The sequence below is a fragment of the Panthera onca genome, chromosome C2 (genome assembly GCF_046562875.1).
Source record: "Panthera onca isolate mPanOnc1 chromosome C2, mPanOnc1 haplotype 2, whole genome shotgun sequence".
Taxonomy (NCBI): Eukaryota; Metazoa; Chordata; class Mammalia; order Carnivora; family Felidae; genus Panthera; species Panthera onca.
This window is the reverse complement of record NC_138347.1, coordinates 68675783-68702488: the sequence shown is the minus strand read 5'-3', so window position 1 is coordinate 68702488 and position 26706 is coordinate 68675783. Positions and strand designations below refer to the sequence as shown.

The following is a 26706-nucleotide window of genomic DNA, read 5'->3' as shown; positions in this document are numbered from 1 at the left end:
GATATTTGGAATCAGTTGTAGAAATTTGAATATGAACTTAATAATAGATAATACTGCATTGACCTTAAAAATCTTTGATGTAATAAAGGTATTGTGAATCTATAGAATTCCTAGCCTGTAAGGCATACATACTGAATAATTTTTAAATAAACTATCACAATACCTATAATTTTACTTTCAAATGATTCAGGAAAGAAACAGAAAAAAGGGTAGGTAGGTATACAGGTGGGTGCTAATTGTACTGTTTTTTAAATATTTCTGTAAATTTGAATTCTTCTAAAATAAAATGTGCAGTAGGGGGGAAGGGGGATAGAAAATTTTTTTTAATGCTATGTAACCACTAAAATGAATGTAACAGATCTCCAAATACTGACATTAAATGATCCCCTACATATCATTAGGTGGAAAAAATGCAATTAAGTATGAAGCATATACTACTGGGGGCGCCTGGGTGGCTCAGTCAGTTAAGCATCTGACTCTTGATTTTGCCTCAGGTCATGATCTCACAGTTCTTGAGTTTGAGCCCTACTTTGGGCTCTGTGCTGACAGCACAGAGTGTGCTTGGGACTCTCTTTCTCTCTGCCCCTCCCCTGCTTACGCTCTCTCAAAATAAATAAACTTAAAAAAAAAAAAGAGTAGACTGCCATTTGTATTAAAATACTTCGAAAAGAATATTTAAGTAAAATTACAAATACATATGTACTAGCAGATGCAAATAATCTCTTTAGAAGGATAACCCAGTGGTTAATTCTAGAGAAGACAAATGAGTAAAGAATTACTTATTGTGCCAATTACAGGCTCTGAAATTATAGAGTTTGAAACTATAGGCATGTGTACATTTTACTCTATGAGGGTATGTATGTACATGTGCATATGTGTACCTTCTTTCAAAAAGGTCATCATGAAAATATCCAAAGAGAAGGTGTAAAGCTAAGACGACTATAAAGCCAAGGGCAGAATTGGAGAACACCACTATTTAAAGGACAGGTGAAGGAAGAAGTTTACCAAATAACCTGAGGGACAGGAAGACAAAAAAATACAACAGGAGAAAATTGTTTCTTGGAAATAAAGGGATAAGAGAATGTCAAGAATAATGTAAAATAAAACTATTAATAGTGACTTATTTGCTTCTAAATTTTTAAAAATATTTCTGAAAATAAAGTTAGTTTTAAAAAAAATTTTAATGTTTATTTTTATTTTTGAGGAGAGACAGAGTACAAGTGGGGAAGGGGCAGAGAAAGAGGGAGACACAGAATCTGAAACAGGCTCCAGGCTCTGAGCTGTCAGCACAGAGCCCGATGTGGGGCTCGAACCCATGGATCATAAGATCATGACCTGAGCTGAAGTTGGACACTAAAATGACTGAGCCACCCAGGCGCCCCTAAACAGTTACTTTTAAAATGAAAACGTGAACAGCATGTGCGAGGAGACAGGCCCCATAAGACGAGGCCTCAAGAGTGGCTGCAATATCTTGCAATCAGAAGGATACTGGTGAGCTTAATGGTCAGTATTTGAAAGAACTGAGGGCAGAAAAGAGATCACAACAGATAAGAGAACAGAGGTAACGAAGTGGGAACAACCAGTCTATTCTTTCAAAAAATTAGAAGGGAACATACATCAAGAGGTTTTTAAAGATCATCAAGTTACAGCATATTTATGAGCTAAGAGAAAGAGCCAGCAGAGAAAAAGCAAATGGAATGCAGGTGAGGGAATAACAGCTAGCAGTTGGGGAAGGTGGGAGAGAGGTTCAAGAGGGGGCACAGAAGTGTGTGTGAGGAGACAATAGAGCGATGAAGGCAGGGTGGGGCAGGGAAGGAAGGGGCAGAGGTAAAGTTCGAATAAAAGTTTTATTTTATTTTATTTATTTATTTATTTATTTATTTACATAGTCTTGAGGTTTTTGTTCTTGTTTTGTTTTACATTTATCATGCTATGAATTCATAGGGAATGAGCTCCAGCAGCTCAGGCTCCTTTCCACTGGTTCTCACAAAATGTGCATCTCTGGGTGGGGCAGGCTGGCGCTTCAGTTGAACCCAAGTACCCTTCTCCTTGACTTTCTTCTTTTTCTGATCGTTTTCCTTCACACGCTTCAGGAAGCTGTCTCAGGTCTTTGAGTGCTTAATATGCTTAATACTTACAAGAATTCTCTTAGCAAGAATCTTGCCCTTAACTTGTTTGTTTACAACAATGCCAACAGCATGGTGGGTAACATTGTAGACTCTTCCAGTTTTGCCACGGTAACATTTGTGGGACATTCCTTTTTGAACAGTGCCCATTCCCTTGATATCCACAATATCACCTTTCTTGTAGATTCACATGTATGCTTCCAAAGGAACAATTCCATGTTTTCTAAAAGGCCTACAGAACATATAGCGAGTACCTCTCCTCTTTCCCTTGTGTTGGTCATTTTGGCAAATTACTGAAAGATGGAGGTTCTGGCCAAAAGGTTGAATTAAAAATTTTAAAAACATCACTTTCACCTTTAGGAGAACGCTAGGATACCAATATATTGCTTTGAAAACTAACAAATAGAGGGTCACTTGGGTGGCTCAGTCGGTTAAGTGTCCAACTTTGGCTCAGGTCATGATTTCACGATTTGTGGGTTCAAGCCCCACTTGGGGCTCTGTGCTGACAGCTTGGAGCCTGGAGCCTGCTCTAGATTCTGTGTCTCCCTCTCTCTCTGCCCCTTTCCCACTTGCTCGTGCGTGCTCTCTCTTTCTCTCTCAAAAATAAACATTTAAAACAATTTCAAAACTAACAAATGGAAAGAATATTTTTTTAAAGGTGAGGATGAAAAACATAACAGATGAACATATGGGAAGATGGGGGAGAAGAGGAGAGGGAAACAAACTACAGGAGAATTTAAAGAAAAAAAATTTTAATGCTTATTTTTAAGAGAGAGTGTACGTGTGCACACAAGTGGGGGAGGGGCAGAGACAGAGGAAGACAAAGAATCCAAAGCAGGCTCCAGGCTCCGAGCTGTCAGCACAGAGCCCCACGCAGGGCTTGAACCCACAAACCATGAGATCATGACCTGAGCCAAAGTCGGACACTTAACTGACTGAGCCACCCAGGAACCCTGAGACTCTTAACTATTGGGGGATGGGCTAAATGAGTGATGGGTATTAAAGAGGGCACTTGTTGTGATGAGCGCTGGGTGTTGTATATAAGTGTGAATTACTGAATTCTACTTCTGAAACCAATATTGTACTGTATATTTTAACTAAAAGTTAAATAAAAATTTAAAAAAATGAAAGGATGAAGAGAGGAACAGAGGCAATATATAATAATCATACAATGTTTTCGGATGATACTATTAAAATGTTTGTAATAATTGGGAAATATTCACTTTTTTTTTTTTAATTTTTTTTTCAACATTTATTTATTTTTGGGACAGAGAGAGACAGAGCATGAACGGGGGAGGGGCAGAGAGAGAGAGGGAGACACAGAATCGGAAACAGGCTCCAGGCTCTGAGCCATCAGCCCAGAGCCGACGCGGGGCTCGAACTCACGGACCGCGAGATCGTGACCTGGCTGAAGTCGGACGCCCAACCGACTGCGCCACCCAGGCGCCCCTCACTTTTTAATCTTAAGTGGAAAAAAGGGCACAAACATACAATGGATATGACATACATACAGGTACATATGTATGTATATGCATATATATAAAAATAGAGAAAATTTGGAGATGATTTTTATTTTCTTTATACATTTTTCCCTCAACTCTTTAATAATGAACATAGAATCAGGAAATATACTTTTATTTCTTTGAAAACAAGCAAGCACTGCATCTTAGCATAGATAGTATGCTACTAAATAAATCAAAACCTTCTGAATTTTAATTAGGTATTAACAAATCTATGGGAAATAAAGAACTTAAGGAATAAAAGAAAATTGATTACTTCTGCTTCGTAGTAGGCATTACTAACAATTTCAGAATCAGAGAGTCTTAGAACGTTAGTACTGAAGTGGTCCTTGAGCCTATGTAATTTAATACCTGCATCTTACAAAATAGGAAAATGAGATCCAAGAGGTAAATAACTCATCTAAGGTCACTAAGTTAGTTACTGGCACATGGGACCCCGGTATCCTGAATTCCAGGCCAGCATTTTTACTGCTGTATCAGAATACTCAATTTTTCTCTAATGCATCACATGAAAATTACTTCTAGACTGACACCAGCCTAATTAATATCACTGTCTCAAGGTGGCTCCTTGAAGGAACACAGACAACATAAACCTGATGTGATAAAAGATTATACATTCGCGAGGTGCCAATTCACAATAAACCCATTAACATCTCTAAACTCAGAACAAAGTTAGGAAATGGGTGAAAATAATCTAATTTACACATTACTATGAACACCAAATCAAAATTTCCAACTTAATATAAAACTCTACTCATCCTACACCTCCCCAGTTTGAACTTACATTCTAAAGAAATGCTTCAGTGCTATATATTTTAATAAATTCCTTGTTATTACCCTAAGAAGCAGTTATTCATTAAGAAGAAACAAACTTGTGCCAAATCTTCAAACGATGTTAAAAATACACAGGAATGTTGATTCATGTAGGTTCTCAAATTTAAATGTGCCTTAGGCAACAACTTACATACTAGAAGATAAATGTGGCAATCATTTTTAGCATTCAAAAAGAGTAGTTAAAATTCGTGGTCTTAAAAAGGTAAACTTTAATATCAATGTACTCACACTCAGGAAATACATTACATATTTTCAGCTAAATCTATAAATATCCCTAAATAAATCCTTGGCTCTTAGATTAAGTATTAAAGAAATGTTGAGACCACTTAATCTGTGTACTGCCTTTCTGCCTCCTCTGTGACCACCATGATCTGAGTAACTCTACTACAGGTAACTTCAAAACAGGGAAGTTTAAGTCCCAAGTCCTAGAATTTACATTCAAGGCTACACAGCAACCATCTCAAAAAGATCTACTTTTACTGACCAGAAATTATCTACATTGACTCTAGAGATTATTTCTAACACAAAATACAAAGACGAACCACAGAGAAGGTTGACAGAAGGCTTAAGTTCAATGGCTTTTGTGAGAATAAAAAGGACCTTTTATCCAAGTCACAAAAATAGACTCCAAGGAGGGAAAATTAAAAGCAAAAGACCTTACGTTCCCAATTTTGTATATATTTTCTTTCCAGTTGATCTGGGCTATAAAGGATGTACTTGTGGAAATTAATCTAGTTTGTACCCCTAATCCTACCCTGCTTAAAACTAAAGTTATCAGTGCCCTCTGCATTCTGACATTTCATTCTCTCCTTCTGTTTGCCTGTTGTCCATTCCACCTTTCAGGATACAGAATCCTCAGAAGGCAGATACATCCAACGTTCCATTGTGCTCCTTCATTATTCTTATAACAAGACATGGGAAAATAATGCCAAGCATCACTTACCAGAACATTTTCCTCTATATTGATATAAGATCCCCAATAATTGGAACACAAGCAATCTCTATTTTGGTCCAATGAATTTCCAAAAGCAGTGTCTGATTTATGTGAGATCAGAATTTGCTAGAAAATCCTTTTAAACTACTTATGAGTGACAAACTACCATGAACTACCTCACAACTCTGCATTCTGTTTCCTTGTTCTTTTCTCTGAGCATCCCTGTTTTAGAAACCTCAATTATTGATAAGTGTATGTGGAGTACATCAGGTGTCTATGGCAGAACAAAGATTTAAAACATTCCTAAAAGAACAAAATAACCAGGTGTCCACACTTTCTAGGCAGCTAAAAATCCCATATGGACCAATTTAAAGTTCCTTATATCAGGTAAGAAGGAAACATTGTTTGGAATAAATTTAGTCTAGGACAACAATGGAAAAGGAAAGAATTCCATATCATTAGAAAGACACATCTCAAAGATACAAGCATCTACTGAGTCCCCAAATTATAAAATGATCTGGTAAAAAGCTCTCTTTGTCCCTACTTGTAATTTATCCCATGCTTCCTCACACTCCAGCATCACAGTCTTAAGGAACTGTTTAAGACAAACAACTTGAAGCTTCTAGGCAAACTGTGGATTCGTAGAGGCAGTAAGAAACTATAAAAACCCAGGGAAAATGCTCAGGCTCCTTTTAACCCCCATAAAAATAGTTGCCTTTACTCTACTGAAATGTTACTTGAAAATCCTATTAAGTTGGGTTAACAGAAGTTGTCTTTTTGGGGGGGCACCTGGGTAGCTCAGTCGGTTAAGCATCTGACTCAGTTTTGGCTCAGGTCACGATTTCACAGTTCGTGAGATCAAGCCCTGTATCTGGCTCTGTGCTGACAGTGTGGAGCCAGCTAGGGATTCTCTCTCCCTCTCCTCTCCCCCACGCACATGTGTGCACCAGCTCTCTCGCTCTAAAAATAAGTAACATTAAAAAAAAAGTTGTTGCCTTTTTTTCAAGTTTAAATAACAGGTGCTAATAAATATTCATTTTGATTACTTAAAATCTGAACAAGTATGGTTCAAAAAGTAAAAATAATATAACGAAAGGTATATATTATGAAGAGTCTCATTCCTACCCTGCTTCCCATCTATCCAGTTCCTACTGCATTTGTAAGTTTATCATTCCAGAGTTTCTTTATACAAAGAAATGCAGATTAAAAGATATTGTTATTTTTCCAGGCCATCTTTGGTGGGAGTACTTGGGGCTGAGCTGAGAAGGACTGGTGGGCACAGGATCAGAGGGTCTCTAGCTCTCTCAAAATGGCCACTATTCTGAGGGCACAAAGTTGTACATTTGACCTTAAAACATGAATCACATTCCTGGACACATTCCACTCTGGCTGGGACCCTGACATCCCCTCCTTGCCTGTGTGAAGGACAAGGCTCAGCTCCTTCATGAGAAGAGAAAGCCGATCCACCATTCCCTAAGAGTTAGCTGGGTGCAACAAGCTATACTTTTAACTACTAAGTGGAGCTGTACCTAATGAAAATTAAAGCCCAGAGAATGCTCCTCCCTTTCTGGTCTTTGTTATAATGTTGGTGTGTATGCGTGTGTGTTTAAATTAATAGATTTTTATCTTTAGAAGAGGTTTACAGAAAATTAAGCAGAAAGTGTACTACAAAGAGTTCCCATATACCCGGCTCTTTCCCCTGTTCACCATTTTCTCATTAACATCTTACATTAATGTGGTATATTTGTTATAACTGATGAGCCAACAGCGACACATTATCATTAACTAAAGTCCACAGTTTACATTAGGGTTCACTCTTTGTGTTCTACATTCTTTGGGTTTTGACAAATGTATAATGAAATAATCACCTTTACATTAACATACAGAATAGTTTCACTGCCCTAAAAATCCCATGTCCCAACTGTTCATCCCTTCCTACCTCCCTCTAAACCCCTGGCAACCACTAATCCTTTCACTTACTGTCTCTATAGTTTTGCCTTTCCCAGAATGTCATATAGTTGGAATCATGTAACTATGTAGTTTCCTCAGACTGGCCTCTTTCATTAAGCATCAGGCATTTAAGGCTTAGCCATGTTGTTTTTTGTTTTTTTTTTGTTTTTTTTTTTTTTTAATTTTTTAAAATGTCTTTATTTTGAGAGAGACAGAGACAGAGAACGAACAGGAGAGAGGCAGACTGAAATGGAGACACAGAATCTGAAGCAGGCTCCAGGCTCCAAGCTGTCAGCACAGAGCCCGATGCGGGGCTCACGAACTGTGAGATCATGACCTGAGCCGAAGTTGGATGCTTAACCAACTGAGCCACCCAGGCACCCCAGGTTTAGCCAGGTCTTTTTGCGGCTTAAGAACTTATTTCTTTTTCTCACTGAATAACACTCCATTGTACAGATTGTTCATTCTTTCACCTTTTGAAGGACATCTTAATTGCTTCTGGTTTTTTGAAATTAGGATATAAACATTCATGTGCAGGTTTTTGGTAGATATAAGTTTTCTATTCATTTGGGTAAATATACATAGGAGTATGATTGCTGGATCTTATAGTAAGGCTATGCTTAGCTTTGTGAGAAACAGCCAAATTGTCTTCCAAAATGACTGCCATTTTGCACTACCACCAGCAACGAATGAAGACTTCATATTGTTATATATCCTCACTAACATTCGGTACTGCCAGTGTTTTGTTTTGTTTTGCCATTCTAATAGTTTAGTAGTTTCTTATTGTTGTTTTAATTTGCAATTCCTTAGTGACATATGACGTTGGACAGCTTTTCATATGCTTTTTTTCCACCTGGATATCTACTTTGGTGGGGTGCCTGTTCAGTTCTTTTGCCCAATTTTTAATTGCATTGTTTACTTTAAGTTTTAAGAGTTCTTTGTATGTTTTGGATACAAGCCATTTTTCAGATGTGTCCTGCAAACATGTTCTCCTAGCCTGTGGCTTATCTTCTCATTCTCTTAATGTCCTTCACGGGACAAAACTTTTTAAACTTTCATGGGTCATGCTTTTGATGTTGTATATAAAAAGTCATTACCAAACCCAAGGTCATCCAGGTTTTCTCCCGATATCTTTTAAAAGTTTTGTACCTTACATTTAGGTCTGTGATCCATTTTGAGTTAAGTTGTTTAATTCAAGGTGTAAAATCTGTCTCCAGATCTTTTTTTTTTTTTGCATGTGGATGTCTGTTTCAGCACCATTTGTTGAAATATTATTCTTTCTCCACTGAATTGCTTTTGTTCCTTTGTCAAAGATCAGTTGACTATACTTAATATGGGTATATTTCTGAGCTATTTTGTTCTATTGATCCATTTGTCTATTGTTTTGCCAACACCACACTGTCTTAATTATTATAGCTTAACAGTAAATCTTGAAGTTGGGTAGTGTCAGTCCTTTGATTTCCTTTTCCTCAGTATTGTGTTGGCTTTTACCTGTCCTTACTAGGATCACTTTGTCAGTATCTACAAAATAACTAGCTGGGATTTTGATTGGGATTGTGCTGAATCTATAGATCAAGTTAGGAAGAACTGACATCTTAACAACGAATCTTCCCACTCATGAACATGGAATGTCACTATAAATGGAATGTCACTCCATTTATTCAGATAATTCAGAAGATTTATTCAGATCTTCTTTGACCTCTTTTATCACAGTTTTATAGTTTTTCTCACACAGGTCTTATATATGTTTTGTCAGATTTATTCTTAAGCGCCTCATTTTGGGGGGGTGCCAATATAAATGGTATTGTTTTTTAAATTTCAAATTTCAACTGTTCCTTGCTGGTATGTAGGAAAGTAATTGACTTTTATATATTAACTTTGGAACCAATAACTGTGTTATATCATTTATGAATTCTAGGAATTTGTCAGTTCTTCGGGATTGTCTACATAGATAATCAGAACATCTGTGAATAAAGACAGTTGTACTCCTTCTTTCCCAATCTGTATGCCTTCTGTTTTCTTGTCTTACTGCATTAACTAGGTTTCCCAGTACGATGTTGAATAGGAATGGTTAGAGAGGACATCCTTGTCTTGTTCCTGATCTTAGGGACAAAGCATCTAGTTTCTCATCAAGTATGGTGTTAGCTGTAGAGTTTCTGTAGATGTTCTTTATCAAGTTGAGGAAGTTCCCCTTCATACCTAGTTTGTGGTGAGTTCATGAATAGGTATTGGATTTTGTCACACGCTTTTTCTGTATCCAAGACACAATCCTATGATTTTTCTTCTTTAGCCTGTTGATGTGACAGATTACATTAACTGTTGAATGTTGCACCAGCCTTGCATACCTGGAATAAATCCACTCGGCTGTGGTATATGATTCTTTTTATATATCATCGGATTTAATTTGTTAACATCTTGTTGAGGAGTTTTCTGTGTTCATGAGTTACATTGGTCTGTAATGTCTTTTTAAAGTGTAAACAGGCTGAGTAATCTTAGAGCTATCAGCCAGTTACACGTAATAATCCATTTAATCAGATTATTGTTCTTCTGAACCCTAAACAACTGCAATGAGGCAAAGACATTACTGGTCGGAGGGAAAACATGGAATACTTAGGCATCAAAGCAGGCATGAGTCAGCTGTAGCAGCTCAAAAGCATCAAAAGCTGTAGTTTATACTACTTTCCTTAGCTTTGAAGTTAGTAATCAGAAGAGGGAGGAAAGAATCAGGAAATTGAGGGATAAGATACCTAAGTGCCTGAAAGAAGCTATTTTTTAAAATGTTTACTTATTTTGAGAGAGTGAGAGAAAGAGGCAGAGAGAGGGAGAGACAGAATCCCAAGCAGGCTCCACATTCATTCAACACAGAGTCTGACACAGGGCTCGATCCCATGACTGTGACATCATGACCCGGGCCTAAATCAAGAGTCGAATGCGTGACTGAGCCACCCAGGCACCCCAGAAATTACTTTCTTTAATAGGTTTTGTGAGATACAACAACCTTGCCTGACTTTTAAAAGTAAGGAGGGTCTAAGATCCAGGTTTCACACTTGTACACTGCCTTCTGAGTCAGGGATGGTACAGCTCTATAGCACAAAAACTTCTCTACCCAGATCTGCCTCCTCCCCTTACTAATTTGCTACTTTCAAACAACCTGAGAATTTTTTTTTAACCACAGAAAACCATCTTCACAATTTTTGCCAACTCTACTAATTATACCACTATTTACTTAATAAAATGCATAAAGTTGGCATTTTATTAAAATTAATTTATTTTAAAAAGAAAATCTTAGGGGTGCCTAGGTGGCTCAGTCAGTTGAGCATCCAACTTCAGCTCAGGTCATGATCTTACAATTTGAGGGTTTGAACCCCACATTGGGCTTTGCACTAACGGGGGCAGACTGCTTCGGATCCTCTGTCTCCCTATCTCTGCCCCTCCATCCCCCAAAATAAACAAACATAAAAAAATTTTATATCTCTATCATTAACAGATACTATCTCTTACCAAACACAGTTATTATACATTAATATACATTAAATATATAACTCTTAAAATTAAAAACATTCATCCCTCTACCACCTAAAGTCATCTACTATGCAACCAGTGATAAATGCCCCCCATACTTTGAGAAATACTCATCAAATCCAACCTTCTCTTTCATTTATAAGTAATGAAACTGAAGACCAGAAACCAAAGTGAACTATTCAAGGTCATAGAGCTAATCAGGAGCTGAACTGGAACCAACACTCTCTTTGCTCCACAAACAAAAACTAACTCTTCACACACCCACACTACTGTTCTTTCCACTACAACAAGTTTAAAAAAAAAAAGGTGGGGAGGGGGGGAAGGGGGAGAATATCCTATTTATTAACTTTTTCAGTCAGTGGTCTCCAAATTGCCTTTTTTTTTTTTTGGCAGGCTGTCTAACTGGCTCAAAATTGAACTCCTTCTGGAATAAAGCTGACCTGGCTAGGGAACAGGGGCAGGAACACCAAGGGACACTGTGCCTGAAAGGGAAGAGGGGCTTTACCTGAGGGCTCGGGATATTTGAAAGAAGAATTAAAAAGTCATGAGACACTCCTCCTCCCCACCCAAGGGACAGCTCAGCTGCCTGAAACTTGTGATGTGCTCTGCTACTGGCTTCAAAGAGCTGACGACATTCAGAGGGTACTCAGAATGGTACTCTGTGAGTGTTCCCCAAACAAAACAAGCAATTTCGAAAAAGAATATAAGGCATGTTAAGTGGTTTTTTCACAAATGGTATTCTGAGCTTAATGCTGACCAAAAACAGAGAATTTATTTATATGTGCAAGTGTCAAGAAAAAATCTTCAGAGAAAGTGAGCAGAAACAAAGGTAAGGAAAGCTGTCCAGTCTGAAATGTGCTAAACTTTAAGAAAGGAAGTTTCAAAAACTTTATAAAAAGAGAAAAAGTTAGTATATTCTGATAGCCAGAGTCCCTGAGAAAACTCCACTGGAAAACAGAATCGTTGGCAATATTTGAAAAAAAAAAAATAGTGGTTTCTGGTAGCCTCCAATTAAAAAGGAAAAAAAAAAAAGGAGATAACAAGGTAGAAATACATAAAAGTGGGACAAAAACCTGCCCATAAATGCCCTCTTTTTTTTTTCCATTCCTCTCTTTCCACTCAGATCCTTCTAGGTCCAGCTCACCCCTCCTCCACAGTCTTCTCCTATCCTGACTCGCAGTGACTGCTCCTCTTCCAAACTCTATGTACTTGGTAATTATTGATGGATGGCTTTGCCCCCTCCCAATTCAACTCTAGGCTCTGAGACTGCAGTGTTCATGTCACACATACCTTGGTGTCCCCAGAGTATCCACCTACAGTGCCTCCTGCAGAGAAAATTATAAATAAATACATGCTAATTGAGTCAAAGAGGCCAACTAGAAATCATTGTTCTTAGAGGAAGGGGAGACCAGGGCTGGCATAAAGAATACAGAGTTTGAGCATGCAACGTAAATTGTACTAATACCCAAATCAATTCAAATCAACTGAGTAACAAGTAGAAGCAACAGGCACAGTCACCTGAAATTGCAAAATCAGCACAGTACCTGCAAAAGACTTTCTATGGCATGAAAACCTCGAATTAAATTCAGAGCTCCACATAAAAGACTGAGGATAAATGCCACAATTGCTGACAAAGTTGCTGGTTCTAGTCGCTGGTGAGCTGGAAAATAAAAGAAATGGTTAGAAATGAACACCACTATCTCATGTCAGCACCTAAACTTCTGTAAAATGAAATTCTTTGCTAAATATTTAAATTTAAGGGTCAAATACGGATTAATCTTCATAAAGTTATTTATTAATATGTTAGTAATTATTTTTTAATGCAAAATATCTTGGCAACATGACAGCTTCGTTGCCCCAAACTCAAGTTCATTAAGTTCTTTTTCTCTAAATGTTAACAAAGACATCTAACTCGCACTTGGGGTATATGGTGCTAAGGAGGGCTCACATCTGGCAGTAAATCATGCAAAAAAAAACTTACTGCCTAAATAGGTCTACCACTTGGAAGTAATTGCAAATATTTGCAAAGGTGACTTTCCTTGAGAAATCATTGCATAATTCCTATTTTACTGAAAATGCTTAGGTAACATTTTTAAGGACAAACATAGCTTGCTTTTTTAAAGCCAAGCTCTCCATTATTTGGGTTCCAGGTCTAAAAATACCATGGGATATATGTGAAACCTCCTATATAATCACCAATCTGAACTTCACAATAGAATAGAAGTTCATGATCTCTGAGGAGCACCTGAAGACCATGACAAATGTTAAAGCACTAGCTAAAAAAGAAAGTGACCAGTTTATCTCAACAAATGCATTCCCTTATCTGTCAGGGCTTCAGCAGGGTAAGACATTTAGTTATACCATAATTTCCCTTTATCCTCATCTTGGGCTTAACAAAATTAACAACGGAGTCTAAATGAAAATACAAAACTAAATACACAATCATCTAGACCTCAAAAAGGAGAGAGAGAAAGAGAAAAGACAGCAGAACTACAGTTATATCATTTTATTTAAATCAATGAAGTGTAAAAGCGCTGACAATGAAGTTAATGAGGTGGAACATTAATATCAGGAAAGGCTTAAATCTTTGCAACTTATATTCAGCCCTTATAGCAGAAAAGTTTCCCTAAACAGTTCATTGAAACATAAAACCCCAAATATCACAAAAAGTATTTATTCCTCAAGTTCAGCAGAAAATGCTAATATGGGATAACATTTTCTTAAGTTTCTTCTGTGCCCAAGCTGATTGCTTGGTCTCTTAATCAGTTTCTTTGAGATTTTAATATGTAAACAAAAAATTCAATGTCTTTGTAAAGTATTAAGACTAAGTTGTATATCAGTAGAGAAAAAAAAGTCACAATTTAAAATCTATGCAACTTGGGGTGCCTGGGTGACTCAGTCAGTTAAACGTCCGATTTCAGCTCAGGTCATGATCTTGTGATCTATGGGTTTGAACTCCACATCGGGCTCTATGCTGACAGCTCAGAGCCTGGAGCCTGCTTTGGATTCTATGTCTCCATCTCTCTCTGCCCCTCTGTCTTCCCCTTCCTTGCTCACTCACTCTTTCTCTCAAAAATAAACATTAAAAAAATTTTTTTTAAATCTATGCAACTGGTCTACCGATTAGTCATGTTTTGTACTCTGTTCATCCCTCCCCACACCTTCTCAGTAGTAAGGAAAAACTGGCCTCTAATAAGAAAAGAAATCCTTAATATGAGCCTTAAGCATAAAACCTGACAACTGAACAGATTACATAAATCACACTTCTAAAATATACAAGCTTAGAAATCCAGGGAAGATGGCGGCACAGGAGGACGCTGGGCTCACCTCATCCTGCCGGTCACTTAGATTCCACCCACACCTGCCTAAATAACCCAGAAAACCACCGGAAGACTAGCAGAACAGACTCTCCAGAGCCAAGCATAGACGAGAGGCCCACGGAAGAGGGTAGGAAGGGCAGAGAGGCAGTGCGTGCTACACGGACTAGCAGGAGGGAGCCGGTGCAGTGGAGGGGCAGCCAGCCCGCCTGGCAAGGCCAAGCCCCTGAGTCTGGCTTGCAAAAGTGGAGGGGTCGGCCTGCGTGAGTTCTGACAGCCAGTGGGACTTAACATCTGGAATGTTATAAGTCAATAGCTCTGCTCAGAGAGCGGGAGGGCGAGAGGACAGGGGGAGCGGCAGGTGTTGAGCCCTGGAAGACAGAGCTCAGCTCGGTGGGGAACAAAGGCGCTGGCCAGCGCCATCTCCCTTTCCCATCCCCCAGCCGAAACCCCAAAGGGAACCAGTTCACTGAACTTGCTTGCACCGCGCAAACACCCAACATTGTGCTTCTGTGGATCCATCCCTCCGACGGGTTGGCCTCCCTCCCGGTGCTGCAGGACTACTCCCTCAGGGGACCACCAATAGCAAAGCAAGCTATGCCTGCCCCTTCCGCCCCTGTGCACCTTGCGGATCCACCCTGGCTAATACACCAGATCCCATCAAAGCAGCACCACAAGCCTGGCAGTGTGCAAGTAGCCCAGACAGGGGCCACACCACTCCACAGTGAGTCCTGCCCCTGGGAGAGGGGAAGATAAGGTACACACCAGTCTGACTGTGGCCCCAGCAGTGGGCTGGGGACAGACATCAGGTCTGACTGTGGGCCCCCCCCCCCGCCACCAACACAAGTTACTCCAGACAGCACAGGGGAAGTGTCCCGCAGTTCTGCGCCACTCCAGGGACTATCCAAAATGACAAAATAGAAGAACTCTCCTCAAAAGAAACTCCAGGAAGTAGCAACAGCTAACGAATTGATCAAAAATGATTTAAGCATTAAAATGGAACAAGAATTTAGAATAATCGTCATAAAACTAATCACTGGGCTTGAAAAAAAGTATAGAGGACAGCAGAGAATCTATTGCAACAGAGATCAAGGGACTAAGAAATAGTCACGAGGAGCTAAAAAATGCTATAAATGAAGTGCAAAATAAAATGGAGGTGACCACCGCTCAGATTGAAGAGGCAGAGGAGAGAATAGGTGAATTAGAAGATAAAATTATGGAAAAAGAGGAAGCTGAGAAAAAGAGACATAAAAAAAAATCCAGGAGTATGAGGGGAGAATTAGAGAACTAAGTGGTGCAATCAAACGCAACAATATCCGTATAATAGGAATTCCAGAAGAGGAAGCGAGAGAGAAAGGGGCTGAAGGTGTACTTGAACAAACCAGAGCTGAGAACTTCCCTGATCTGGGGAAGGAAAAAGGCATTGAAATCCAAGAGGCACAGAGAACTCCCTTCAGACATAACTTGAATCAAGCTTCTGCACGACATATCATAGTGAAACTGGCAAAATATAAGGATAAAGAGAAAATTCTGAAAGCAGCTAGGGATAAACACACTCTAACATATAAAGGGAGACCAATAAGACTAGTGACAGACCTATCTACGGAAACTTGGCAGGCCAGAAAGGAATGGCAGGAAATCTTCAATGTGATGAACAGAAAAAATATGCAGCCGAGAATCCTTTATCCAGCAAGTCTGTCATTCAGAATAGAAGGAGAGATAAAGGTCTTCCCAAACAAACAAAAACTGAAGGAATTCATCACCACTAGACCAGCCCTACAAAGAGATCCTAAGGGGGATTCTGTGAGTGAACTGTTGCAAGGACCACAAAGTACCAGAGACATCACTACAAGCATGAAATCTACAGACATCACAATGACTCTAAACCCGTATCTTTCTATAATAACACTGAATGTAAATTGACTAAATGCTCCAATCAAAAGACATAGGGTAACAGAATGGATAAAAAAACAAGACCCATCTACTTGCTGTCTACAAGAGACTCATTTTAGACCTGAGGACACCTTCAGATTGAAAGTGAGGGGATGGAGATCTATCTATCATGCTACTGGAAGTCAAAAGAAAGCTGGAGTAGCCATACTTACATCAGACAAACTAGACTTCAAATTAAAGGCTGTAACAAGAGATGAAGAAGGGCATCATATAATAATTATAGGGTCTATCCATCAGGAAGAGCTAACAATTATAAATGTCTATGCACTGAATATGGGAGCCCCCAAATATATAAAACAATTAATCACAAACATAAGCAACCTTATTGATAAGAATGTGGTAATTGCAGGGGACCTTAATACTCCACTTACAACAATGGATAGATCATCTAGACACAGGATCAATAAAGAAACAAGGGCCCTGAATGATACATTGGATCAGATAGACTTGACAGATATATTTAGAACTCCGCATCCCAAAGCAACAGAATATACTTTCTTCTCGAGTGCACATGGAACATTCTCCAACATAGATCACATACTGGGTCACAAAACAGCCCTTCATAAGTATACAAGAATTGAGATCATACCATGCATACTTTCAGACCACAATGCTATGAACACCCTACTAAAGAATGAATGGGTCAAACAGGCAATTAGAGAAGAAATTTAAAAATATACGGAAACAAATGAAAATGAAAATACAACAATCCAAATGCATTGGGATGCAGCGAAGGCAGTCCTGAGAGGAAAAGACATTGCAATCCAGGCCTATCTCAGGAAACAAGAAAAATCCCAAATATAAAATCTAACAGCACACCTAAAGGAAACAGAAGCAGGACAGCAAAGGCACCCCAAACCCAGCAGAAGAAGAGAAATAATAAAGATCAGAGCAGAAATAAACAATATAGAATAAAAAAAAAACAAACACTGTAGAGCAGATCAATGAAACCAAGAGGTGTTTTTTTTTGAAAAAATAAACAAAATTGATAAACCTCTAGCCATGCTTCTTAAAAAGAAAAGGGAGATGACCCAAATGGATAAAATCATGAATGAAAATGGAATTATTACAACCAATCCCTCAGAAATACAAGCAATTATCAGGGAATACTATGAAAAATTGTATGCCAACAAACTGGACAACCTGGAAGAAATGGACAAATTCCTAAACACCCACACACTTCCAAAACTCAATCAGGAAGAAATAGAAAGCTGGAACAGACCCATAACCAGCAAAGAAATTGAATCAGTTATCAAAAATCTCCCAATGGGGCGCCTGGGTGGCGCAGTCGGTTAAGCGTCCGACTTCAGCCAGGTCACGATCTCGCGGTCCGTGAGTTCGAGCCCCGCGTCAGGCTCTGGGCTGATGGCTCGGAGCCTGGAGCCTGTTTCCGATTCTGTGTCTCCCTCTCTCTCTGCCCCTCCCCCGTTCATGCTCTGTCTCTCTCTGTCCCAAAAATAAAATAAAAAAAAAAAAAAAAAAAAAAAAAAACGTTGAAAAAAAAAATCTCCCAACAAATAAGAGTCCAGGACCAGATGGCTTCCCTGGGGAATTCTACCAGACATTTAAAGCAGAGATAATACCTATCCTTCTCAAGCTATTCCAAAAAATAGAAAGGGAAGGAAAACTTCCAGACTCATTCTATGAAGCATTACTTTCATTCCTAAACCAGACAGAGACCCAGCAAAAAAAGAGAAGCACAGGCCAATATCCCTGATGAATATGGATGAAAAAATTCTCAATAAGATACTAGCAAATCAAATTCAACAGCATATAAAAAGAATTATTCACCATGATCAAGTGGGATTCATTCCTTGGCTGCAGGGCTGATTCAACATTCACAAATCAATCAATGTGATACATCACATTAATAAAAGAAAAGATAAGAACCATATGATCCTGTCAATTGATGCAGAAAAAGCATTTGACAAAATTCAGCATCCTTTCTTAATAAAAACCCTCGAGAAAGTCGGGATAGAAGGAACATACTTAAACATCAAAAAAGCCATTTATGAAAAGCCCACAGCTAATATCATCTTCAATGGGGAAAAACTGAGAGCTTTCTCCCTGAGATCAGGAACACGACAGGGATGTCCTCTTTCACCACTGTTGTTTAACATAGTGTTGAAGTGCTAGCATCAGCAATTAGACAACAAAAGGAAATCAAAGGCATCAAAATTGGCAATGATGAAGTCAAGCTTTCACTTTTTGCAGATGACATGATATTATACATGGAAAACCCGACAGACTCCACCAAAAGTCTCTTAGAACTGATACATGAATTCAGCAAAGTTGCAGGATACAAAATCAATGTACAGAAATCAGTTGCATTCTTATACACTAATAATGAAACAACAGAAAGACAAATAAGAAACTGATCCCATTCACAATTGCACCAAACATAAAATACCTAGGAATAAACCTAACCAAAGATGTAAAAGATCTGTATGCTGAAAACTATAGAAAGCTTATGAAGGAAACTGAAGAAGATATGAAGAAATGGAAAAATATTCCATGCTCATGGATTGGAAGAATAAATACTGTTAAAATGTCAATACTACCCAAAGGTATCTACACATTCAATGCAATCCCAATCAAAATTGCACCAGCATTCTTCTTGAAGCTAGAACAAGCAATCCTAAAATTTTTATGGAACCACAAAAGACCCCGAATAGCCAAAGTAATTTTGAAGAAGACCAAAACGGGAGGCATCACAATCCCAGACTTTAGCCTCTACTACAAAGCTGTCATCATCAAGACAGCATGGTATTGGCACAAAAACAGACACACAGACCACTGGAATAGAATAGAAACCCCAGAACTAGACCCACAAACGTATGGCCAACTAATCTTTGACAAAGCAGGAAAGAATATCCAATGGAAAAAAGACAGTCTCTTTAACAAATGGTGCTGGGGGGCGCCTGGGTGGCTCAGTCGGTTGAGCGTCCAACTTCAGCTCAGGTCACGATCTCGCGGTCCGCGAGTTCGAGCCCCGCATCAGGCTCTGGGCTGATGGCTCAGAGCCTGGAGCCTGCTTCCCATTCTGTGTCTCCCTCTCTCTCTGCCCCTCCCCCATTCATGCTGTGTCTCTCTCTGTCTCAAAAATAAATAAAACGTTAAAAAAAAAAATTAAAAAAAAAAACAAATGGTGCTGGGAGAACTGGACAGCAACATGCAGAAGATTGAAACTAGACCACTTTCTCACACCATTCACAAAAATAAACTCAAAATGGATAAAGGACCTGAATGTGAGACAGGAAACCATCAAAACCCTAGAGGAGAAAGCAGGAAAAGACCTCTCTGACCTCAGCCGTAGCAATTTCTTACGGGACACATCCCCAAAGGCAAGGGAAATAAAGCAAAAATGACCTATTGGGACCTCATGCAGATAAAAAGCTTCTGCACAGCAAAGGAAACAACCAACAAAACTAAAAGGCAACCAACGGAATGGGAAAAGATATTTGCAAATGACATATCGGACAAAGGGCTAGTATCCAAAATCTATAAAGAGCTCACCAAACTCCACACCTGAAAAACAAATAATCCGGTGAAGAAATGGGCAGAAAACATGAATAGACACTTCTCTAAAGAAGACATCCAGATGGCCAACAGGCACATGAAAAGTGCTCAATGTCACTCCTCATCAGGGAAATACAAATCAAAACCACACTCAGATATCACCTCATGCCAATCAGAGTGGCTAAAGTGAACAAATCAGGAGACTATAGATGCTGGTGAAGATGTGGAGAAATGGGAACCCTCTTGCACTGTTGGTGGGAATGCAAACTGGTGTAGCCCCTCTGGAAAACAGTGTGGAGGTTCCTCAAAAAATTAAAAATAGACCTACCCTATGATCCAGCAATAGCACTGCTAGGAATTTACCCAAGGGATACAGGAGTGCTGATGCACAGAGGCACTTGTACCCCAATGTTTATAGCAGCACTTTCAACAATGGCCAAATTATGGAAAGAGCCTAAATGTCCATCAACTGATGAATGGATAAAGAAATTGTGATTTATATACACAATGGAATACTACGTGGCAATGAGAAAGAATGAAATATGGCCTTTTGTAGGAACGTGGATGGAACTGGAGAGTGTTATGCTAAGGGCAATAAGTCATACGGAGAAAGACAGATACCATATGTTTTCACTCTTATGTGGATCCTGAGACACTAACTTAACAGAAGACCATGGGGGAGGGGAAGGAAAAAAAAAAGGTTAGAGAGGGAGGAAGCAAAACATAAGAGACTCTTAAAAACGGAGAATAAACTGAGGGTTGATGGGGGGTGGGAGGGAGGGGAGGGTGGGTGATGGGTATTGAGGAGGGCACCTTTTGGGATGAGCACTGGGTATTGAATGGAAACCATTTGACAATAAATTTCATATTTAAAAAAAATTAAATAAATAAAATATACAAGCTTACCTTACAAAAAAAACCCAAATAATATGCTGTACTATAATTTAAAAATCTCAGCTATTTATGGTTAGGTACAGAAGGGCCATTCTTGAATGGAAAAATATTAACATTTTAATATATTGATCGGTATCTATTTAAGAAATAAATAATATGACTAGATAAATATTAAGTTTCTACTATTTGTCTCTTGGCCTTGGAACCTCTCTTTATATTAATAGCATACAATTTATTATTTACTATTAAAATTATTTAAAAATGACCAGAAATATTTTTAAAAGCATGAAAACAAATGACAAGCCTCTTTTTAAAAGGACAAGGCATGTATTATGCTGAAGGATAGACTGGAGCTATGCCAAATCACTGTGGGAAAGAAATTCTCTAGTAGAGATTCACCCACTCCCACCCCTTCCCCACCAGGACCTGTGGGCATGGTTACCAAGAAAAAATTTCAACAACATACCACATGAGGGTGACAATCCTTAAGGACAATTTCTCATGTTAACAAACTGAACAAGATACTTAATCACATTTTAATGTATTTATTATGTGATATATGCTATTTTCTATTTCAGTAAAATAAATTTTAGATTTGTTATTATGCATAAATGCTTACTTCACACTTCAATTTGGCACTATGATAGGCACTACTAGGTACAGAGTGGATTTGGAACAATGAGAGGCAATGTAGAAAAAAAAACATGTTGCTGAATCCAAAGCAGTGTCACCTGGTCAGTTTTTGTTCTGTTTTTGCTATTATTGTCTTCTGCTACAATGCTTTTTCTTTAGTTAGTCTCCTGGAGCCCAATATGGCATTTTCAAGACAAAATTAAATTTTTCATGAAGCAATGATTAATGAAGAGTTTACAAAAGTTCCTAAAGAAGAGTAAATCTCTTGGAACCAAAACACTACTGCTTATAGAGAATTAATACATTTATTCAGCAATTAGTCTTTGGCACAATTCTGTATAAGATGCTGTGCTTTAGAAAATACAAAAAATGGGGGCCCTGGGTGGCTCAGTCAGTTAAGCATCCAACTCTTCGTTTGCCTCAGGTCATTATCTCATGGTTTGTGAGATCAAGCCCCATGTCCAGCTCTGCACTGACAGTGTGGGATTGGGATTCTCTGCTTGGGATTCTCTCTCTGCCCCTTCCCTGTTCTCTCTCTCTCTCAAAATAAATAAACTTAAAAAAAAAAGGAAATACAAAAAATGATTTACACAATCTGTCCTCAAGATACTTCAAGTCTTTTGAAGGGAAAAAGATAAGCCTATGAAAGTAAGGCATTCTAAAATAACAGAGTTAAGGAATTCTGAAAAGGAAAGATAACTAGGAGGAAGGTGGTGATATAGGGGTGGTAAGAAAACCAGGGAAGATCTTTAAAGATGATTAAAATTTAGACAGATACAAATGGGAAGAACGGTATTTCATGCAGACAAAAGAATGTTTAGCATAGAAGTGGAAATGAGACACAAATAATAAGAGCATAAAGAACTACTACCTCTGCCAATCCTACTAACAGTGGCTGCTTTCAATATGCCAGGCACAAGTGCTTATATGTATATCTCATTTAATCCTTCTAAGAACCCACTGAAGTAGACACTATAATTATCCCTGTTCTTTTCAGACAGGAAACTAAGCTTTAGGGAGATTCAGTAATTTGCCCAAAGTAAGTAAATGAATTGGGATGTAAATCCAGGTAGCCTGACTATACAATGCATTCTCTTAACCACTTTGCCATTGGGCATTCCTAGTGGTTTTGTTTGGCTTAAAATGATGTTTATGAAGAGTAGGAAGAAATAAGGTCAGAAAGGGAGATTGAAGCAAATTTACAGACATTTGGAAATACGAGGCTAAAAATTATGAGCAAGTTAGACAATGGGGAAACACTGAAGAGTAAAAGACTGATATGATTAAAGCTATGCTTAAAGAATATTAATCTATTAATGGATTGTAGAGATTAAAAGCAGGAAGACTATTTTTTCAGTGCTTTCTCACTAGGTACACATCGTCCCACTTATCCTTCAAAATGCAGTGTTCATAAGGCAGGAATGACTAACTTGGTGTCTGAATTTTCTCATCAGTAAATGGAAGTTAAATAATTTGCTATAAGTCAGACAGCTAGTAAGTGTCATCTTCACAATTAGCACTTGGGTCTATCTGTAAGACTGCAAAGCCCATGCTCTTTCTACAAATCTACCTTAGGAAGTTCATTAGAGAGTCATTGTAAAAGACTGACTGAAATAAGGGCCTAAATTAGGATAATGACAATAGGAATGAAGAAGAAAGAGGTAAGTAATATTATATATTACAGGGGTTAAAATTAGTAGATATAGCAACTAATTAGATATGGGGAACAAAAGGGAAAAAATTAAAGAAAATGTCAAGGTTTTAAGTGTGGATGATTGGAAAGATGAGGGTGCTACCAACAAACCCACCAGAAGAAACTCAGGTTTGATCAAGAATGGAGACACTGTGGGGTGCCTAGGTGTCTCAGTCGGTTATGCATTCATCCTCGGCTCAGGTCATGATCTCACGGTCCGTGAGTTTGAGCCCCATGTCAGGCTCTGTGCTGACAGCTCAGAGCCTGGAGCCTGCTTCGGATTCTGCATCTCCTTCTGTCTCTCTGCCCCTCCCCTGCTCATGCTCTGTCTCTCTCTCAAAAATATGTAAACATTAAAAAAAATAAAAAAGAAAAAGCTTTAAAAAAAAAGAATGGAGACATTTTAAAGATCTCAAACTTGTAGTGATAATGAGGCATGTTTCACAAGCAAGGGAAGAATGGAACAGTAGTGGAGCTGGAGAAACAAATGAGGTCTGCCTCTGAAAGTAAGGGTTGGGGTGAGATTACTAAAGAAAGTAGGCCAAAGGCAAATCCTTGGTAAACACTACCTTTACCAAGAGGAAGAGGAGTCAGGCAAGACAGATGTAGAAGAACAAGAGGAGGAAAGAGCTTAATGAAGCCTAGGAAGGGGAGAACATCTGGAAGAAAGATATGGAAACAATGCCTATGGACAGATCAAAGACAGTCTGAACTCAAAAAGATAAAAAGATTATTAGATTTATTGACTAAGGTTGCTGACACTTTAAAAAAGTTTCAGAGGAGCGGTTGAAGACAAAATTCAGACTGCAAGAGGTTAAATAACTGTTGATGGTAAGAGATGGAAGCATTAGGTGAATGCTACTGCAGTTTAACAGGATGACAGCTTGACAGATATACTAGGACTGAGAAATAACTATTTTTCCTCTGTAATGGGGTGGAAAAGGGAGATTTTAATACATTTATAGGTGGAATGAAAAAATTCAGTGAAAAGGACGCAGAAGAGTCAAGAGAAAGGAAAAATGATGAAAGAGAATACCAGAACAGTCATTATGAAGATTCAAAAAGATGGTACCATTCTAACCTTCAAACCTCATCATAATACCACAGTGCCTATTCTTTGAGCAAGGACAAAGTTCAGGAGGTACAGTCATTCAATGATGCCCCAAATATCTGGAGAAACAGGTTTGGGAACATTCAAGAGAAATTTCAGGTCGGTTCCATCTAAATGAGCATAACTTATTGCTAAATTATGACTGAATGAGACTAACTTTATGGTATTAAAAACACACTTTTCTTTTCATCAGTGAGGCCCTTTCTTATCGTCTGTCAAAAGCCTGCATGTCCTTCAAGGCCCCAGGGCCTAAAAGTGGTACTTCCTATTTCCCTCTGTTGATCTCCCTTGGAACGTGTATCACATTTTCTCTCCTATTTTACTTATTGGTGTATGCATGCAAGCTCCACTGCTAAGATTTATTCAAAACAAATGAAAACCTGTCAACAAAAGATGATGTCTGTAATAGCTTTATAATCCCAAAGTGGAAACAAGTGAATGTCCATCAGCAGGAGAATGAATAAACAGATTGTGGCACGTTCATACAATGACTACTACTCAGCAATAAAAAGGATCAAACTACAGAGACATACTGTATGACACTGTACTAAAAGAAGCTGAACACAGGAGTCATACTATATAATCTTCTTTATATAAAGTTCTAGAGCAAACAAAACTAAAAATAACTTGAGTGTAAAAAATCCAAACAATGGTTGTCTGGGGGGGGGGGGCGGGGGCGGGGGCAGAGATTTGGAAGAGACAGGAAGGACCTTCATGGGGAGATGGAAATGTTCTATATTATGATGGGGTATGTATTAGGTTTTTTATCATATTCTGTATTTCTGATGCTTTGATATCTTGGGGCCTTGCTGAACCTAAAGGATGGCCTAATCCCTAGAGATAGCAAACAACTTACCTGCAAGAGTGCTTTTCAAAAGCAAACTCCCTAATGCACAGCCCACACTTTATCTCCTCTATGGGGCTCTCACACTCAGGTCCACTATTCCCCTGCCAAATCATCCCCTTAGTATCAGACAACTAAGAACAGCCCTATGTCCCAGAGCCTGCTAGAAGTATTGAAACTAGCCAATCCTAAACTTGCCCCTCCAGGTCCTTCCTGGGGAAAACACAAAAGAGGCTCTTGCTCACATTTTCCTCCCATTCCTTTACCTCCTGACCAACACTAACACTTCCCCACGTGGTCCCTGGTGTAGTATGCACCCTTCTCCTGGGACTGGAGTATAACAAACTACCTTTTCAGTGGCAGATGTCTTCTGATCTGTTGACCTTTCATACCTGAATAATAAAATCTCTACTTTAAAACAGAGTGTGGTTTACACAAATATATCTGTGTATCTAAACCACATGACAAAGATTTGTGCATTTTAGTATGTGCTAATTTCCCTTAAAGAACCACAGAAATATATTATCAAGTAGATGAGTGCAGAGTGGATGGAGATACAGATGAAACAAGAATGGCAAAATGCTGATACAGTTATAGCTGGGTGATGAGTACCTAAGAGTTCATTATACCATTCTGTTTACTTTGTATATGTTTAAATTTTTTCCATAATAAAATGTTTCAAAAAGAAAACAAAAAAGGTAAAAGTATGACATGGTATTTAACTTAACATATTGACCCTGTGATCGAGTATATGTAGACTTCAGAAAATAATAATATAGAAAAAAATTCACGCTAGACTGTTGGAAGAGGAGTCAAAAGGTCAGAAAGAGAAAAAAGTCAAGAAATCAAAATGTAACAGAGAAAAAGACCTGAAAAGTAATGTCTGTCAAATAACTATTAACCAGATTCCAAAATAAAGTAAATAATTTTATTTAGGAAAACAAAAAAGCTAAAATAGGAAAACATACTTAAACTCAGAGACTACAGAAAATATTATGCAGGCTTGGTCTGGATTAAAAGAAAACTTTATGTTAATATTAAAATAAGTTCTAATTGTGTATTACTCTAATAAAAAAACTTCTCTTTCTTAGAACAATATCAAATCCCAGATTCCCCCCGTTTTTCAAGTGTCTGCTGTCTGGTGATCCAGGATACCATTACAGTCTTCAGGTTAAAGTGGGGACTTACAGAAGTCAAGCAATACATGGACTTTTTCATAATCTGTCTTTTGGTAGGTCAACTTGGATGGACCCCTATCCTAAATTAAAAGTTGCTCTTCTAATATAAAGAAATGGAAAAACATTCCGTGCTCATGGATTGGAAGAATAAATATTGTCAAAATGTCAATACTACCCAAAGCTATCTACACATTCAATGCAATCCCAATCAAAATTGCACCAGCATTCTTCTCGAAACTAGAACAAGCAATCCTAAAATTCATATGGAACCACAAAAGGCCCCGAATAGCCAAAATAATTTTGAAGAAGACGACCAAAGCAGGAGGCATCACAATCCCAGACTTTAGCCTCTACTACAAAGCTGTCATCATCAAGACAGCATGGTATTGGCACAAAAACAGACACACAGACCACTGGAATAGAATGGAAACCCCAGAACTAGACCCACAAACATATGGCCAACTAATCTTTGGCAAAGCAGGAAAGAATATCCAATGGAAAAAAGACAGTCTCTTTAACAAATGGTGCTGGGAGAACTGTACAGCAACACACAGAAGATTGAAACTAGACCACTTTCTTACACCATTCACAAAAATAAACTCAAAATGGATAAAGGACCTGAATGTGAGACAGGAAACCATCAAAACCCTAGAGGAGAAAGCAGGAAAAGACCTCTCT

General features: G+C 38.5%; 1 protein-coding gene and 1 pseudogene across 3 annotated transcripts in view; both read right to left on the bottom strand.

Annotated features, from left to right (window-relative positions):
- Nucleotides 1-26706, bottom strand: part of SEC22A (SEC22 homolog A, vesicle trafficking protein) — an 80713-nt gene that overhangs the window by 19480 nt on the left and 34527 nt on the right. For all 3 annotated transcript variants that reach the window (XM_078453069.2, XM_060639767.3, XM_078453070.2), the window contains one exon: nucleotides 12431-12546. In XM_078453069.2, coding sequence (XP_078309195.1) covers nucleotides 12431-12546 — 116 coding nt within the window. The remainder of the gene's footprint in view (nucleotides 1-12430; nucleotides 12547-26706) is intronic.
- Nucleotides 1215-2636, bottom strand: LOC132683625 (large ribosomal subunit protein eL21 pseudogene; annotated as a pseudogene).